At 38.2% G+C, this 19679-nt stretch overlaps 1 protein-coding gene across 3 annotated transcripts in view; it reads right to left on the reverse strand.

Moving 5' to 3' along the window:
• The window catches only part of IWS1 (interacts with SUPT6H, CTD assembly factor 1), a 48657-nt gene that overhangs the window by 15322 nt on the left and 13656 nt on the right, over positions 1-19679 (reverse strand). For all 3 annotated transcript variants that reach the window (XR_002825715.1, XM_023741358.1, XM_023741357.1), the window contains exons 3-7: positions 12533-13679; positions 10136-10325; positions 9578-9635; positions 3727-3824; positions 262-412 (exon numbers count right to left, since the gene is read on the reverse strand). Coding sequence is in view for 2 of the 3 variants with exons in the window: in XM_023741358.1 (XP_023597126.1) it covers positions 262-412; positions 3727-3824; positions 9578-9635; positions 10136-10325; positions 12533-13679 (1644 nt within the window). In the remaining variant the exon portion in view is untranslated. The remainder of the gene's footprint in view (positions 1-261; positions 413-3726; positions 3825-9577; positions 9636-10135; positions 10326-12532; positions 13680-19679) is intronic.

Consider the following 19679-nt stretch of genomic DNA (forward strand, 5'->3'; position numbering starts at 1 on the left):
GCAAACCCAGTGACCTAAAGAAATTTATTATGCTTAATACACACTACTTTCACATTTTTCTAAACATGCAACTATAAATTAAAATTACTTCCATGCTTAAAATTTAGAAGAGCAAATACTTCATCACAAAAAGCAAAGTATCTTAAACATAGCTTAAGCAGGAGTTAAGCTAAAAAAAAGGGGAAAAAAAAAAAAAAAACCCACCCAACTAATTATGTGAGGGAAAGAAAAAAATGAAAATCAGAAGTGGACCCATCTAACCTCAGCGGCTTCATTCATCTTCACGATCATGGCGCTCACAACGTCGTCTGCGTCACTAATAAAGGTGCCGCCATCACGGTTGCGTCTGCGCTTGCCACTCAAGCTCTTCTTCCGCTGCAGCATCATCTCGAAATCTGACAGAAAGTCCATACTAAGCAGCAAGACAAAAACAAGTTGAAAAGACCTAAATACAAGTTCCCCTTTATATACATATTGCCTTTTATCTAAGTTAAGAATCATTAACTTTCTTAATTCTAACTACCCGAAGTACAAATACATGCGCTGTTGTTACTGTCAAGTCAGCTCTGACCATGGTGATCTTATATACAACAGACTAAAATGCTGCCTGGTCATGCACCATCTTTATGATCATTGCCTATGTTCGAGTCCACTGTTGTGGCTGTTGTGTCAATTCACTGCACTAAGGGTTTACCTTGTTTTCGCTGACCCTCTACTTGACCAAACATGATGTCTTTTTCTAGTGATTGGTCTTTTCTGATGTGTCCAAAGTAAGCAAGATGAATTCTTGCCATCCCTGTTTCTAAGGAGCATTCTGGCTATACTTCTTCTAAGGCGGACTTGTTTGTTCTTCTGGCAGTCCATGGCATATTAAATACTCTTCATCAACACCACAATTCGACTGCATCAATCCTTCTGTTCTTTTTTCACTGTCCAGCCTTCACATGCATACGAGGTCACTGAAAAGACCATGTCGTGGGTCAGGCATAAGAGTGACATCTTTGCTTTTTAAAACTTTAAAGTCTTTAGCAGCAGACTTGCCCAATGCCATACATCGTTTGATTTCTTAACTGCTGCTTCCATGGACACTGAATGTTGATCCCAGTAGAATGAAATCGTTTATAACTTCTATTTTTTCTCCATGTATCATGATGATGTTTATCAGTCAATTGTGAGGATTTTCATTTTCTTTACACTCAGGCATAATCCATACTGAAGGCTGGAGCCTTTGACCTTCATCAGTAAGTGCTTCAAGTCGTCTTCATGTTCAGCAAGCGAGGTTGTGTCATCCGCATATCACAGGTTGTTAATAAGTCTCGCTCCAATCCTGATGCTGCGTTTTTCTTCATATAGTCCAGCTTCTTGGATTATGTGTTCAGCATACAGACTGAATAGTATGGTGAAAGGATACAACTGTCACACACTTTTTCCAATTTTAAACCCTGTGGTATCCCCTTGTACTGTTTGAATGACTGCCTCTAGGTCCATACAGATTCCACATGAGCACAATTAGTGTTATGGAATTCCTATTCTTCACAATGTTATCCATAATGTGTTATGAGCTATACAATCAAATGACTACGCACAGTTGATAAAACACGGGTAAACATCTTTCTGGTATTCTCTGGTTTTGGCCAAGATACACCTGAAATCAACAAACAATGATAACCCTCCTTCCATATCCTCTTCTGAATCTAGCTTGAACTTCTGGAAGTTTTTTTCTGATGTAGGCTGCAGTTGTTTTTGAATTACATTCAGCAAAATTTTGCTAGCATGTGACATTAATGATATCGTTCAATAATTTCCTTGGTCTGTTTGATCACTTTTTGGAATGGGCACGGATATGGATCTCTTCCAGTTAGTTGGCCAGGTAGCTGTCTTCCAAATTTCTTAACACAGACAAGTAAGTGCTTCTAGTGTTGCATCCATTTGTGGAAGCATCTCAATTGGTATTCTGTCAATTCCTGGAGACTTTTTGCCAATGACTTCAACGTAGCTTGAACTTCTTCCTTCAGTAACAGTCGTTCTTGATCATATGCTGCCTCCTGAAGTGGCTGAACGTCAATCAGTTCTTTTTGGTAAAGTGACTCTGTGTATTCCTCCCACCTTCGTAATTCAATTTTTGCCCACAGAATCCTTCAGTAATGTACCTTCAGGCTTGAATTTCATCTTCAGTTTTAAGCTTGAGAATGTCGTGTTCTTCCCTTTTGATTTTCTAACTCTAGGTCTTTGTACATTTCATCGTAATACTTTATCTTCTTGAGCCACCCTTTGAAATCTTCTGTTCAGCTCTTTTAGTTCATTTCTTCTATTCTCTTTAGCTACTTGTGCTTAAGAGCAAGTTTCAGAGTCACTTCTGACATCCACTTTGGTCTTTTCACTTTTTCCTGTCTTTTTAATCACCTTTTACTTTCTTCATGTATGATGCCCTCGATGTCTTCCTACAACTCTTCTGGTCTTCTGTCATTAGTGTTCAGTACATCAAATCTATTCTTGAGATGGTCTCACCGTCTACAGACAATGGAGAAGTTCAGTATCATCATATCATCAGTCAAACAAAGTCAGGGGCCGACTGCAGAACAAACCATCAACTGCTCCTGTGCAAGTTCAAACTGAAGCTGAAGAAAACTGAAGGAAGTCCACAAGAGCCTAAGTACAACCTTGAATACATTCTGCCTGAATTTAGGGACCATCTCAAGTACTTACAATTTGCTTTTAAAAGAACAGATGATCCTAGACTTTATGTTCAACTTCTGTACTACTCCAACTGCTATACAGTAAACACTACTAGTTTTTAGACTTTTCAAACACCATATTCATATTTGCATATACCAGCTTAAGAAGGAACAATTCAAGCTCTCATTCAGGGAACACTGCTGAAATATAATAACTAATATATTAATTCAATTTTAGCTGCACTGCCTTTTTTGGAATAGGAAGGTGTTCAATGATTTGAGTATTTTTATTTTAAATACCATGAGTAGAAAAAAAAAAATAGACTGCTATTTTTAGTGATAAAAATCATAAGCCTCAAATGCAGCTAAGATAAAGATGGGAATCTACAGACTTGCTAAGAGCCTCAAATCTTTAGCTTCAATCAGAATCATCAGACTTAGAGAGAGTTAACTCACTGTCATTAACACACACATTCAATTTCCAAAGGCAATGCCAAACTCATTCATATTAATTTTTCCTGCCACTAGGATTTAAAGAGTAAACTTTTTAAAGGGTCACCTCTACAACTGTGAACAGTCACTAATTAATCATTTTGTTTGTGTGGCACCTATCAGATTTTCCCAAAGACAGACACCAGCTATCTTAACAAAAGTAAGTGAAATATAATCAAGTAATACTTTGTAGTTAAGATTTTAGATCTAGCCCCCTCCGCCCAATCAGCTTCTTTTCCCCCTCAAAATATATATACATTTCTTACCAGGTTTACTTTGCAGAAGAGCTTACTTGGTGATCCAGAAATTAAGAGTCTGGTACCATATAAATATAATTAAAAAAATAAAGATATCTGGGCACAGGGCAAATGGAAGAATAACAATACCAAATAATTCCGTGACAGTACTGTACATAAAGAAGTAGAAAAGGGAAAAATGGACCAGATTCCTCCTAAACTTAATCAGGAACTAAATAAGAAAAAACAAAGTTTAACAGTCTCTACCTTAATTTTTTTTGAGTTGTCTTTAACAAATTCCTTTTTTAAAAACAGAAACTTACTGTTTTCCTCTCTTTATGTTATCATCAGAATCTGAATCTTCTGCTTCTTTTATATGTGTTTCAGCTTTTTCTTCTTCCAAATCTTCTTGGTTAAAACCCTAGAAGTCAGCGTAAGTTTGGCAAAGTTACAACAAGCTCCTTACAGATTTTCCTTCATACACTGCTTCTAATTTTTTGCACGTTTTTAGAAGTAATACCAAACCTGGGTCCGGCGAGTTGATTCCAACTGATAGCAATCCTACAGGACAGAGTAGAACTGCCCCATAGGGTTTCCAAGAAGCGGCTGGTGGATTCAAACTGTCAACCTTTTTGGTTAGCAGCCAAGCTCTTCACCACTGTGCCACCAGGGCTCCAAAAGTAATATATTTATGTAGAAAAAAATTAAATAGGTTATTGAAAAGTACGTAGCAAAAAAGCTCCCTCCCACCCTCGCCACCAATGTTACTAGTTTTCTTCCAGAGATAGTGTGCATTTATACAAGCAATTCCAGACATACATATTTAGTACCTCCTTTTATTATACAAAGGAACCCTGGTGGTGTGGTGGTTAAAGTGCTCAGCTGCCAACCAAAAGGTCAGTGGTTTGAACGCACCAGCCATTCTGCCGGAGAAAGATGTAGCAGCCTGCTTCCACAAAGATTTACCGCCTTGGAAACCCCATGGGGCAGTTCTACTTTGTCCTGTAGGGTTGCTATGAGTCAGAATTGACTCAACAGCAATAGGTTTGTTTTCTTTTTTTTGGTGTGGGGGGGGTTATTATACAAACGGTACTGTGACATACTGTACGACACTTTCACCATTTAACAGTAAAATACAGAGACAAATCCATACTAGCATAAAGTGTCCTCACTCTTATTTAAAGCCTTAGATGATTTCACCATACGGCTGTAGCCATCATTTGTTTATACACTTCCCTACTGACATTTTGTTGTTGTAGTTAGCTACTGAGTTGGCCCTGACTCATGGTGCCCATGCACAATGGGATCAGACCATTGTGATCCATAGGGTTTTCAATGGCTGATTTTTTGAAGGTAGACTGCCAGGCCTTTCTTCCTAGTCTGCCTTAGTCTGGATGCTTTGTGAAACCTGAATCAACATCGCAGCAACACACTAGCCTCCACTGACAAGATGGTTGATGGCTGTACATGAGGGTGGGTTGGCTCGGAATTGAACCTGGGTCTCCCACATTGAAGGCAAGAATTCTACCACTGAACCACCCTGCTCCAATACTATCATTTAGATATGTGCAACTGAAAATTTTGAGAAATACTTGCCTACCTGCCCTCCACAGAGGTTATACCAATTAACTCTCCTCCCAGTAAAGAATCTGCATATTTGTTTCCCCACCTTCTCACTACTACAGAAAGTTATCAAACTTTGATCTTTGCCAACCTCTGGACTGAAAAAGAAGCATCTCAGTATAGCTTTATTTGCATTCTCTTGAGTAAAGCTGGGCATTTTTTTTCATGTTTCAAAGCAATTTGGCTGAATTAAAGTGTATGTTCTGCTGTGTATATTCTCAGCAACAAAAATAAATAAAAAATTTACAAAGCATGTGCTACTAGTTATCAAGTACATGAAAATGCTATTGAGACTATTAAATTCATTTATATTAAAAAAAAAAAAAAAAAGCCATTTGGAATTCTTTCTCTGTGACCTCTCAATACCCTATACCCATTTTCTGTTGGGCTGTTCATCATTTTCTTATTGGTGTGTAAACATTCTTAAAAACTGGGGAAATTAGTCCTCTGTAAGTGACAGGAACTGCTCAATCTCCCAACATATATTTGTGCGGTTTGACTTTGCTTTTGGTAATGTTTGCCAGGCATAATTTTTTTTTTCATTTTTATGTAACTGAAATGGTTACTCTTTTCTTTATACCTTCTAACTTTTGTGCCACACTTAAAACAGCCTTCCCAATGGTTCACCTATTGTTTTTCTCACTGAACTGAACCTATAAGCGAACTCTCCAATCAAATGAGAAAAGTATGTCTTAATCTTGTAATATGTTGCTTAAATGAGTATGAACTGCATGAAGGCAGTGCCCACAACAGAGTCTGGCATATGGCTCCCAAATATTTGTTGAGTGATTTCTTCATTCAATGTTCCTTAGGCCTACTTTGTTAGTTTTCTACCATCTCAAATTAGATTCTAAATTCATCTACTCTCACATTCTCTTGCTTTAGTAATAACAGAACTGATTCCTTTTTTGACCCAAGAATTAACAAGGAGGTTTTAAACTTCTGGGTGGCAGGGGGTGTGCTGTTTGATAATTCTGTTAAAAATTTCCAATTTCATTGTTTTGTATTCATAAAATGTTGTCTATGCTTTGCATTTTTTGGGAAAAGAATGGTTGAAAAGTTGTATAGTCTGAGAACAGCCAAGGCAATCTTGAAGAATAACAAGACAGGAGACATAAACTACCATCAAGAGTTATGTATTAATTGTGCAAGGACAGAGACCAGCGAACAGAAAAGACAGTCCAGACACACCTGATTTATAATGAAGACGGCACTGCAGATTAGTAGGAAAGGATGATTTTTTCAACAAATGGTGCTGGATCAACTGGCTATTCCAAATGGGAAAAAATCCTGACCTCTACCTCATACCATATAAAAACCCCAATTCCAGGTGGACTGTACACTTAAATGAGGAAGATAAAATAATAAAGCTTCTAGAAGATAATTCAGTAGAATATTTTCATGATCTTGGGGATAGGCAAAAATTTCTAAAGGAGAATTCAAAAAGCTTTCACCATAAAGGAAAATACTGCTAAATTAGATCTATATTAAAAGAACTTTTATTCACCAAAAGACTACATCAAGGAAGTGAAAAGGCAAGCCACAAATTAGAAAAAGATATTGTTTAGCTTTTATAACCACTAAAGGGCGTGTATCCAGATTATATAAAAAGAGACTCATCTGTAGTGATTTTGGCCTGCTTGTTCTATCAGTTATATTCCAGTTGGATTAGAGATTTATCCATTTCTCTTTGTAGTTCTGTCAATTTTTGTTTTGTATATACCTATTTTAAGTCACATTATTAGGTACGTACAATTTTAAAAACCTTTTCTCAATATACAGTGACCCTCTTTATCTCAAATAATTTTTTTTTCTTATGGCCTACCTCTCTGATATTAATGTACCTACACCAGTTTTCTTTTGGTTAACCCAGTAGACACGTGGAGTTATCTTTTCCATCCTTTTAACTTTCCTATATCTGTCTCAGATGAATCTCTTAGAATCAGTGTATCGTTGGTTTTAAAATGCAGTCTCAGAATCTTTGTTCTTTAACTGGAGTATTTAGTACATTAAATGTAATTTCTGATATTATCAAGGTTTAATCTGCTAGCAATCTCTAGGTAGTACTAACGGTTAATGTGCTTGGCTGCTAACCAAAAGGTTGGAGGTTCTAGTCCACCTAGAAGCAACTTGGAAGAAAGGCCTGCCAATCTACTTCCAAAAAAATCAGCCATTGAAAACTCTACGGAGTGCACTTCTACTCCGACATGCATGGGGTCAGCATGGGTTGTAATCCACTAAATGGCAACTGGTTTTTTAAATCTGCTGTTACTATATACTACTTTCTAATTGTCCTCCTGTTCTGTATTTCCTTTTCTATTCTTTCCTTTGGATTAATCACTTTTTATTATTTCACTTTTTTGCCCACTATTAGTTTGGAATTTACATATTCCATTCATCTTTTTAGTGGTTAGAGATTACAACATACATCTATCCTATCGGTCTACTAACGTACTTTTACATACATCTGCAAGGACCTTTGGACACTTCAATTCCATGTATTCCTCCCAATTTGTTATTGCTGCCATGTGTTTTAATTTTATATATATTTTAAACCACACCAGACATACTTTTTGATTTGTATAGTCAACACTCACTTATATCTACCCACACACTTCTGTTGCTCTTTTTTATCTTTGACCTTCCACTGGAGATCACTTTCTTTCTACCTGAAGAACAACCTTTACTATTTTCTTCGGTTGGTATACTGACAATTCTCTCAAGTTTTACATGTCTAAAAATCTCCTTACTTCACCTTCATTCCTGAAAAATATTTTTGCTGATATTAACATACTTCTAAGTTTGCAGTTATTTTCTTTCAACACATTGAAGGTATCACTCCATTGAGTTCTGGATTCTACTGTTCCTGTTGAGACGTCAGCTATTAGTCTAATTGTTGCTTCTCTGAATGTAATTTTTTTTCCTCTGAGCGCTTTTAAGACTTTCCTGTTTTCTTTGGTTTCCTGCAGTTTCATCATGATGTACTTAAGTGCAGAGTTCTTTTTATTTATCCTGCCTGTGGTGTGTAGGGGCTTCTTGAATCCATATGGCTTTATGTACTATTCAAATATGTCTTCTGCTATGTATATTTTTTCCTCTCCTTCTGGAACTCCAATTTAATATATTAAAGCTTCTCACATGTAATCTATGTCTCTTATTCTCTTACATTTTCCATACTAGAGTAAAACCTGCCAGAATCTGTGTAAGGTAGAAACCTGTCAGAAAAGGAAAACTCAAATATTTTCCACTAAAATGAGCGATAGAAAAGTGGTGACTGCACTCTATCCAAGGCAGAACTCTTGTGAGACCCAGAAAAACAAGGCAGTCCCATTGAGTTCCGGCTCTCACATGTTTCGCTGTAATTTGCTCTGACAAAATTTCTCATCTTTCATGTTCCCAAATACAGTCTTTTTTGTAAAGGTGATGTCTAAAATTCCTATATCTAGAGCTCCTAGATCTATCTTTATTGTCTGTTATTACTATTGTTTCTTGTTTATGTTGTATGCCCAGTCATCTTTGACTGTGTGCCAAACTATGTATTTGAAAAACCATAGAAATAATCTGAGGTCTATGATGGCGTACCTTTGTCCTGAAAGGATTTCTATTTGCACATGCCAGGAGCCTAGGAACATTAACCAAAGGATCATGAATCGCAGTAATCAAACTTCTGAGACTGAGGTTTTCTAGGCTGTTAGATGACTTAAGGAGCCCTGGTGGCGTAGTCATTAAGAGCTCAGCTGCTAACCAAAAGATCGGCAGTTCAAATCCACCAGCCATTCCTTGGAAACCCTATGAGGCAGTTCTACTCTGTCCTATAAGATCGCTATGAGTCGGAACTGACTTGATGGCAACGGTAGATGACTTAAAGCTGTGTTAAAGGTGGGATAAAGTCCAAACAAGAGCTATTTTAACTTCTAGTTCACCCTTAATCCTAAGGTGCTGTTCTTTGGAGTCCCAAATTCAGAGCATCTTCAATCCTCAGCAGGCCCTAAACTCCAATTTTGTCTCCCTAGTCTTGAGGCTGTCAAAAATATACACCATACTCTCAGTTGTGTCTTCCAGAATAGGTAAACACGCCCAGAAAAAGGGCAGTTGTAAATGCCAGGCTGACTTCTTTAGGTTTCTGTCTTCTGCTGGTTCTTGGCTTAGTGATTCTTTGCTGCCTTGTCACTTTAATGACAAGCAGATTTTTAAAACACTCTGTCCAGCTTTTTTAGTTGCTGTTAACAGGAAGATTGGTTCAAATTACCTAGAATCAATGCTAGAATCAAAAGCCCCTTAACTATTGTGGTTTTATCCTTTAGCATTATAAACTGCCTTATTTCAGCTCCTTTAAGGCATTCCTTCTCCATCTTAATACAATCTTTTCTGTTACTTTCCTTTTATACCTCTGCACATCTTTTTATTCCACTTTCTGAATCCATTTTCCCTAGATTTTTCTCCTGAACACATCGCAGCTCCTTATTCCAACTTACTGGAATCACCTATTAGAGAACCACTGCCATAAAGACAAACAGCATAGAAGAGGAAGCATTTCCATCTTATACTTACTGTAAACTCTTCTTCCTCTTCATCACCAGATTCTCCGAATATGTCTGCAATAAGGTTTCTAGAGAAGAAACAAATATAGAAACCATAAAACCTTTTAACAATGAAGTATAATTTATATACAGTAAAATCTACAGCTCTTAATATACAGTTCAATGGGTTCTGACAAATGTACACACCATGTAACCAGCACCCTAATCAAGATGTAGAGCAATGTCATCATCCCAGAAAGTTGCCTCGTGCCTCTTTATAGTCAGTTCCCCATATCAAGACCTTTGAGGCAACTATCATCACAGATTAGTCTTGCCTGTTCTTGAACTTCATGTAAATGGAACATACGTGTCCTCTTTGCTTCTTTCATTTAACACGGTATTTGTGAGATACAGCAGTTCAGACACTAAAACTAAAATCCTGAGTCCCCATATTATGCATTCAAGGCTATATATATTATATTACACCTCAAAAGGAAATTTTAATACAAGTTTATGAAAACCTGAACGACAAAACCCTCTCCACCACCTTATGAGAACACTTGAAAACTCACATCACACTGTCACTTACTCTTCTTCATTCCCCGACTCACTGTCACTCCCAAATAGATCCTTCTCTTCGTTTTTCTTATCAGACAATTCTTCTTTCCCTACTTCTTCTTCACTGTCTGATGCTACAGTCTTTTCTCTTCTGCCTGCTTTTTCTGATATAACATCACTGTCAGAATCATCTGCATCAGAGACAACACGACTCTTCTTTGCTGTTGTCAATTAAAAAAAAAATCAATCTTACATTTTGTCATTGTATTACTAAGTATAACAGGTCCTTTAAAATGGCAGTACAGGCAGTCCCCGGATTACGAACAAGTTACATTCCTAAGTTGAATCTGTACGTAAGTCGGAGCAGTTAGGTTTAATTCCTAACTTCAGTTAGTTAAATGTATGTCTTAGTATATAGCCTATAGCGTACCTTTCTATGCGTAAGAAACGTTAAAAGAAACACATATCCAGATATACTAAAACATCTTCAACATAATTCAATAATAATGTTTTGATGCATGTTGCAAAGTAGTGCCCATTTGTTATTACAAACTATTTATGTACCTCGAATTTTTAATATAACAGGTTTTACAGGAGTTGGTTCGTAACTACGTAAGTTGGACATTCACAACCTGGGGACTGCCTGTATATGGCAGAAATCAAAGGGCCTACTGACACACGGTTTAAAATTAAAAAATAAAAGGCTCAGAGTCATCTTACAATTATGTGTTACTGTGCTTAGGAAAAAGTGCCCAAAAGATAGGGAAAAAAAACCCAAAATAAAACCATCAATATAAAAGTGGGTACCAATGGTTACCTTCCCTTTTGTGGGGCAGAGAAAGTAAGATCAGACTGATGTGCAGAACTGGCATCCCTTTTATGCTGCCTAATATTAATGGAACTAAAAAGAACTGGATGTTCTCTGGTAGAAGCCCCACGCTTCTGAATTGCTGCCAATCAGTCTGGGTTTCTCATCTTTCTTAACAAACTGGCAGCATGCGTGGTCAATTTTCCCTTCTCCTATAAGAACTGTAAGGTTAGAAGGGAATACCTCTTTTCCAAAGAAAGATAAGCTTCACAACAAAGTAATCAAGTAAAAATTGACCGTGAAAAAGAGTTCCTATGGAGCAGACCAGAATACTCTGCAGATGTGAAGTCTTAAATATAGTCCCCTCCATCTAGGGCAATTGGCATATCATAAGTTTACTAAGAAAACATTCTGCATCCCATTTTGGTGAGTGGCATCTACGGTCTTAAAAGCTAGTGAGTGGCCACTGAAGATCCATCAATTGGTCCCAACCCACCTGGAGTAAAGGAGAATGAAGAACACCAAAGACACAAGGAAAATATTAGCCCAAGAGACAGAAAGGGCCACATAAACCAGAGACTCCCATCAGCCTGAGACCAGGAGAACTAGATGGTACCTGGCTACCACCAATGACCGCCTGACAGGGAATACAACTGAGAGTCCCTGACGGATCAGGAGAAAAGTGGGGTGCAGAATTCAAATTCTAGTAAAAAGACCAGACTTAATGGTCTGACTGAGACTGGAGGGACCCTGCAAGACATGGCCCCTGGGCTCTCTGTTAGCCCAGAATTGAAACCATTCCTGAAGTCAACTCTTCAGAAATAGATTAGACTGGACTATAAGACATAAAATGACACTTGTGAAGAGACAGCTTCTTAGCTCAAGTAGATACATGAGACTAAATGGGCAGCTCCTGTCCGGAGGTGAGATGAGAAGGCAAAAACGGACAGGAGCTGGCTGAATGGACATGGAAAATCCAGGGTGGATAGGAGGAGTGTGCTGTCTGACACATTATAGGGAGAGCAACTAGGGTCACATAACGTGTATATAAATTTTTGTATGAGAAACTAACAACTGTAAACTTTCACTTACAGCACAATTAAAAAATTGAGAGAGAGAGAGAGAGAGAGAGAGAGAGAGAGAGAGAGAGAGAGAGAGAGAGAGAGAGAGCCCCCTCCAAAACTTCCCTGCCTTTGGGTATTTAACAAGTGAAAGAGGTACCTAAGGCATCTCAGTTAACTGTTTGTATGGGATCTAATGAAGTAGCTGTCAAAGAGATACACAGATTAACTCTGAATACAGTGAGGGGTTTTCATGTAGACATATTTTTCTTTGAAACATTACCCATTCTGGTAAAAAACTTAAGTTTTTTACATTCCTGCTGACACTCAGACTAGCTTACCACTTTGAGGCAATTAGATCTGAACAAAAGCTGTTACAACAACTTAAAGGAAATTAAATATTAAGAAGAGTCAATGAAAACCAGGGGAAACTAGTTCCTAGTGACACTTTAGAACATTAAGCTGAGTGACAGAACAGATCTAATACAACAGAACAAGCAATGCTTCACAGTTACAAGCTTAGACAATAAGTAAGGCTATGCCCAAAATAATTCCTTACATGCTTTCTCTTCATCTTCGCTATCAGAAAGGACAGCAGCTTTCCGCTTTGCTACTTTCTCCTCCTCTCCCTCTTTTTCTTCATCTTCATCACTGTCAATCTTCTGCCTTTTTGGTTCTTCCTCCTCACTGTCAGAACTGTGAAACCTTTTTCTCTCTGTATGGCTATTTGAATTAAAGGAGTCATTTTGCACTTCTACATCCTCTCCCCTGTTCTCGCCATCGCTGTCATCATCTGACTCAGGCTTCTGTTTGTGGCGGGAGGAATCCTCGGTTTCTGAATCACTGGCCCTTCCCTTCTGTGGCTCCTCACTCTCAGAGTCACTGACTTGGGGTTTGGGAAGCTCCTCATTTTCAGAGTCACTGGCCTGGTTTCTTGGGGGGTCCTCACTTTCTGAATCACTAATTTGGGGTTTTGGAAGCTCTTCGTTTTCTGAGTCACTGGCTGGATGCCTTGGGGGACCCTCACTTTCTGAGTCACTGATGCGGGGTTTGGGAAGCTCCTCGTTTTCAGAGTCACTGGCTCGGTGCTTTGGAGGGTCCTCACTTTCTGAGTCACTGATGCGGGGTTTGGGAAGCTCCTCAGTTTCAGAGTCACTGGCCTGATTCCTCCGAGGCTCCTCACTTTCTGAGTCACTGACCTGAGGTTTAGGAAGCTCCTCACTTTCTGAGTCACTGACTCGAGGTTTGGGGAGCTCATTTTCTGAGTCACTGCCTTGATGCCTTGGGGGTTCCTCACTCTCAGAATCACTGACTGGAGGTTTTAGAGCATCCTCTGTCTCAGAGTCACTGGCAGGACTTTTCTGGAGCTCTTCAGTTCCTGAATCACTGGCAGGATGCTTTTGAACATCTTCGTTTTCTGAGTCACTTGCATGCCCGTTAAGAAGTTCTTCATTTTCAGAGTCGCTAACAGGTAATTTCTTGGTCTCCTCACTCTCAGAGTCACTCCCGTGGTGATTGATATCCTCATTTTCAGAATCACTTGCAGGAGGCTCTGGATGCTCTTCAGATTCAGAATCGCTGTCCTTCTGTCCGTGAAGCTCCTCACTTTCAGAGTCACTAGCATTAAGATTTGGGTGGTCATCATTCTCAGAGTCTATCACATGATGCCTTTTGGTGAGGCCATCTTCTCGATCACTAGGTTCATTCTGAAAAATAAAATGAGAAAAAATTAGGCCAAGTGCAAAAAAAAGTTTGGTAGTGGAATGTTAACAAATTTAAACAACTTTTTAAATGTAGGAATATGCACACTTAAATGTAGAATTCTTGTCTTATACCTATATACAAACATCCCACTTCAAAGAAGGCCATCTTCTGAAATGGCTAGCCTGGTTCAGAGCCCAGAACAAACCTCAAATGCATAATCCTGAGATTACCATATAGGAGATTAATTTTGAAGAGCTGGATTAAAACAAACAAAAAAGCCTAGCATTCTCATCTAATTCTAGATCCTCAAAATCTAGCTTTATTTTCCAAAGAAATACCAGCAAACATGTACCCAAGTTCTTTTCATAAAGAACATTTCTTGGGTTTTATAAGGTTAAAATTATTTGAGGGGAAAAAACTATGAAACTATTTTATTTAAAGGATCAAAAAACACACAGGGCACATTCTCCCAACTGAACCTAAACATGAAAAGGGGTTATCACTTATCAGGCGCCTATTAAGTGCCACTTACTATGTTACGCTCTTTCCCGACAGCTCATTACTCCTTATAGCAGTACTTTTCATGAAAAGAAAACTGAGGCTTCTCTTAGCGGTCACTGTCCTACATATATCTAGTAACCCTGGTATAAAACTTTAAGTTTTAGGGAGAACCTGACTAATCTAACTATATTAACATGTTAACTTTACTTGAAATAATTAATCTTAAAATATATGCCTTGGGTACTAAACGGATATACGCATATTATGGCTTTTTAAAAAAAATGCATTAGAAAGTACACACAATGAAACATACCAAAAATACTAGTAACAAGCATTTTAGGATCTGGGGAATTTTTTCCCCATCTAGTATCTAACTTTCAATAACATGGTGATAATACTCTGGTTTAAAAAGTGAAAGTATTTCTGAGTTTGAGTTTCCCGCCTTAAAAATTTACTGAGTCAGATATTTCTGTTTAGAATATGTGATTGAAGCTACCTGAAATTAATTAAAAACCAGGTGCTGGCGAGTCGATTCCGACCATGGTGACCCCATGTGTGACACAGCAGAACTGTGCTCTATAGGGTTTTCAATGGCTGATTTTTTGGAAGTAGATCACCAGGCCTTTCTTCCAAAGTGCTTCTAAGTGGACTGCAACCTCCAATCACCAAGCCCGTTAACTGTCGGAACCACCTAGGGACTTTGCATGAACTTACCACAAATCAATTTTCAAGGAGCAAACAGTCTTTAAATAATGTATATGCCTACATAATTCAGTGGCAAGAGTGTATCAGAAGATAAATGGCACGGAAATGTTTTCACACAATCCAGACTTTCAATTTATCCTAAGCTCATTTAAAGAAGACCAAGTATGCTGTGACTACAACTTTAGAGTATAAAAATGTATAATACCGAAGTCTACAAAATGAAAGTTTGAGGGTTTGTTTCCTCTATATTTTAGCACCACCTTGACAGCAGTGTTCAAAAGAAATACTAATTGCTTATACATACTCAAATATATTGTGTTCAGAAAATTTTCTGAAATCATAAACCTTTCAAAATTTCCCCAACACATTTTTCCTGAGTTATCACTGGGCATTTGGCATAGTGCTAGATTCCTTGTCAGTCACACATCCTATTACTCTACTGAAACGAACATTCATCTATTAAATGTGATAGTACTAGTACACAGAATCTTGCATTACAGTACAATACTCCATGTTTCTAAAAGTTTACTTTTAGCCATACCTCATAATTTAATGTTTCTATATTTTAAAAAACTGTAGATGAAAAATTAACTATTTAGAATGTAAGCTCTAAGAAGACATTAAATTTTTTTTTATTGTGGTAAAATATAAAATTTGCCATTTTAAGTATACAATTCAGTGGCATTAGCTACATTCACAATGCTGTGCAACTATCACTACTATTTCCAAAACCTCTTCATCACCCTCGACAGAAACCCTGTCCCCATTAAGCAGTAACTTCCTATTTCTCCTCTCCCTAGCCTCTGGTAACCACCAGCCCACTTTCTGTCTTTATGAATTTGTCTGTTCTAAACAGTTCACATAAGTGGAATCATACAATATTTGTCCTTTTGTGTCTGGCTTATTTTACTTAGCATATTTTCAAGGTTTATGCACCCTGTAGCATGTATTAAAAATTCAATCCTTTTTATGGCTAAATAATATTTGATTGTATGTATGTACCACATTTTGTTTATCCATTCATCTGGGGATGGACATGTGGGTTGTTTCTACCTTCTGGCTACTGTAAATAATATTGCTATGAACACAGGTGTACAAATATCTGAGTCCCTGCTTTCAGTTCTGTAGGGTATATACCTAGGAGTGGAACTGCTGGGTCACATGATAATTCTATATTTAACTTTTTAAGGAATCGCCGAACTGTTTTCCACAGTGGCTGCACCATTTTACATTCCCACCAGCAATGGACAAGGATTCCAATTTTTCCACATCCTCGCCAATACCTGTTACTTTCCTCTTTTTTTAGATTTTAAAGGTGTGAAATGGTATTTCATTAAGGTTTTGATTTGCACTTTCCCAGTGACTATCAGGAGCTCTGGTGGCACAGCAGATAAGAGCTGCGGCTGCTAACCAAAAGGTCGACGGTTCGAATCCACCAGCCGCTTCCTGGAAACCCTATGGAGCAGTTCTACTCTGTCCTATAGGGTTGCTATGAGTTGGAATCGACTTGATGGCAACAGGTTTGGTTTTTTTTTAAGTGACTATCAATGCTGAGCAAGGCAGGCATATTTTGATTGGTTTCTTTACTGAGGTATCCCCAGAACACAGAATAGTATCTGGCACAGAAGCACTCACAATAAGTATTTGTTGAATGAATAATATAAAATGAGAACTAATCAACTCAATAAGCATTTGTTTAATGGCTATTACATGCAATGTGCTAGGAATCAAGTCTGAATGTTTCAAGTACCTGACCTTAAGTAGCTGTTGTCTAATGAGGAGCCGGCCTAATACGTTATAACAATTTAGTGCGATACGTGCTGTTATGAAAGCATGCAGAAGGTATTCTGAAAACCTACAAGAAGGGAACCATATGAGGCTGAGCTACAAAAGGTCTATTTATATCAGGTATTTGCACTTAGTTTGTAAACACAGAGTTAAGAACCAGACTTCTTTGAAGAGTGGGGAGGCAGACATGCAGTTACCAGTCAAAGGAATACATTCCAGGATATATCCATCACACAGCTCTAATACCATGTTTGTGTGATTCCATTTCTTTAGTAGCAAGCAACAGAAACAATCTCTGGGTAGCTTATGTAAAAAGAACACTCTTACCCGAATCAAAGTGTGGTGTATGACTAGACTCAGGGAGAGTGAGAACCTAGGCAACTCACGGACTTTTGAAAAGGAACATCAGAAACTCAAGGACCTTTTTACTAGAGTATCATCAATAACCTGACTCAGCTCTAACCATGCCAAATTTCAGAGTCTAGGGTACAAATTTTAAATCCCCAGGGTAGACCACCTAGTTGGCAAGCAAACACGAGATGCCATGAATCCACTACAGCCAGAGCAGAAGCACAGCACTGGGGGGCACTCTCAAAGAAAGGAGAGCCACCATGAACTCGGCAGTCATTCCCAGCCTTATTTGCTATATCCTACTCTGGGTTTCCCGACACGAGGTGCGTGCAGTCTAAAACAAGCAACCATTACACAGACACTTCATATGGTTGTTGTTAGCTGCCACCGAGTCGGCCCTTGATTCACCGCGACCCCATGAGCAACATGATTGGATTGTTGTGATCCATAGGGTTTTCACTGGCTGATTTTTGGAAGTAGATCACCAGCCCTTCCTTTCTAGTCAGCCTTGGTCTGGAAGCTCCGCTGTAACTTGTTCAGCATTACAGCAACACTCAAGTCTCCACTGGCAGACAAGCGGTGGCTACGCTTGGCCAGGAATCTCTGTATGGAAGACAAGAATTCTACCATTAAACCAGCAATGCCCTCATTACAAGGAGCCCTGGTGCCCAGTGGTTAAATGCTCAGCTTTAACCGAAAGCTCAGTGGTTCAAATGCATCAGCCACTCTTCAGGAGAAAGAAATCTGCTTCCGTAAAAGATTTACAGCCTTGGAAACCCCCTGGGGCAGTTCTACTCTGTCCGATAGGGTTGCTGAGTGGGAATCAACTTGATGGCAATGGGTTTGGATTTGGTTTGGCCTTCACTACATACTGTAACGGTTGCAAAAATTATGAATTCCCAGTAAATTTTGAGGAGTTTCCTCACTGCAGTAAGAAAGTGGTAGTAGACAGACTCAAATAAGAGGATGTATTTATATGTAACATCATAGGATTTGAAAAAAGAATATCTTAGAAATTTTATAGTTAAAATGTTATCGAAACAAAAATCAAAAATTTTAGACTGGTTTTCAGCAATTAGTTTGAATTGAAAATTTAAAATATACCCAAAACACAGTTTTAAAAAATCAGATATGAGTAAATTAACAGTAGAAATTTCCATTTAAATGCATTTTTTTCCATACGTATAAAATGACCTGATTGTAACTGTCAGAGAAATTGAGCCACTATGAGGGTCCTTAGAGGCTTTAGAAATGGTCTATAATGGCTTAGACTGTCCTCTTGGTACTTGAGTGTTCACACTGTAGTTTTAAATAACTACTGGTTATCCACTGAATAATGAATGATCTCATTTATCACAGCATATATATATGGACCAGGACCACGATAGACATGCACAAAGATAATTAACATTTTAAACTGCAAAGTAAATAATAAAATTGTCATAAAGCAAACATTAATTTGTAAATTTCAAAGCAGTATATGAACAATGAATAGAAATCCTTGTAAAGAACAAAACAACTCAAAACACTTGTTTCATTAGAAATACCAAACTCAAAACAGTTGAACTTGGATACTAACCTACTATTATTAGTTGGTAAAAGAGCCAACACAAACTCACACAGTAAATCTCACAAGGAAACATCTATAGGAACATTAAAAAAAACATGTTTCACAGGACCTTCCTTCTACATCATATATCTGGAACCCCCATCTTAGAGTTCATCAATGTATATCAATTTAATTAGTGTATGAAAAAATCTGAGAAACACTTCAACAAAATAAAAAACAAAACCAAACCCGCTGTTGTTGAGTTGATTCCGACTCATAGTGACCCTACAGGATAGACTAGAATTGTCCCATAGAATTTCCAAGGACTGCCCGGTGGATTTGAACTGCCGATGTTCTGGTTAGCAGCCGTAGCACTTAACCACTAGGCCACCAGAGTTTCCTCAATAAAATAACACAATGCTATTATTCCAGTGCAGCTCCTGGAGTGTTCCAAAGCTTTGAGAAACTACTTTTACAACAAGCACACACATAATAAAATGAAGCCTATACTAGAGCGATCCTTGCCTGTCAAAAGCTGGTTGGTTGATTCTAGACTCAGTCAAAAACAAAAGCACTGGATGAGTATTTGAAAAAGAAATTTCTACACCATGGTTAAGACTTTCTGAGAATGAAACAAACTCCTGCCTACCTCTCCAGACTCATTTCTGATTTTCACACCAACATCAACCTTATGCTCTACACCAACAGTGTCCAAACTTTATTGCGCATAAAAATCACCTGGGGCTTTGTGAAAAACATGCAAACTCCTGTACTTCTAAAACCGTCCAGATATGTCTGGGGAGGGGGTCAAAGACTGCATTTCTGACAGGTAATCCAGGTGATTCGAACACAGGTAGTCCAAGGACCACACTTTAGAAATCCTGCTCCAGATGTACAGAACTACTAGTTTCATTATGTCACCTCCTTAACAAATGCTCTTCCCTTTGCCTAGACCATCACTCCCCTCTGTGTTCTTTTCACATCTCAAAACTTGGCAAAAATACCCACTCCTCGGGAGCAAGTGAGAATGAAGAGAACAGGATACAACGAAAAGATTAGTCCAAAGGACTAATTGTCCACAGCTACCAAGACCTTCACCGGACTGAGT

This window comes from Trichechus manatus, unplaced genomic scaffold (assembly GCF_000243295.1).
Source record: "Trichechus manatus latirostris isolate Lorelei unplaced genomic scaffold, TriManLat1.0 scaffold00179, whole genome shotgun sequence".
NCBI classification, from domain to species: Eukaryota; Metazoa; Chordata; class Mammalia; order Sirenia; family Trichechidae; genus Trichechus; species Trichechus manatus.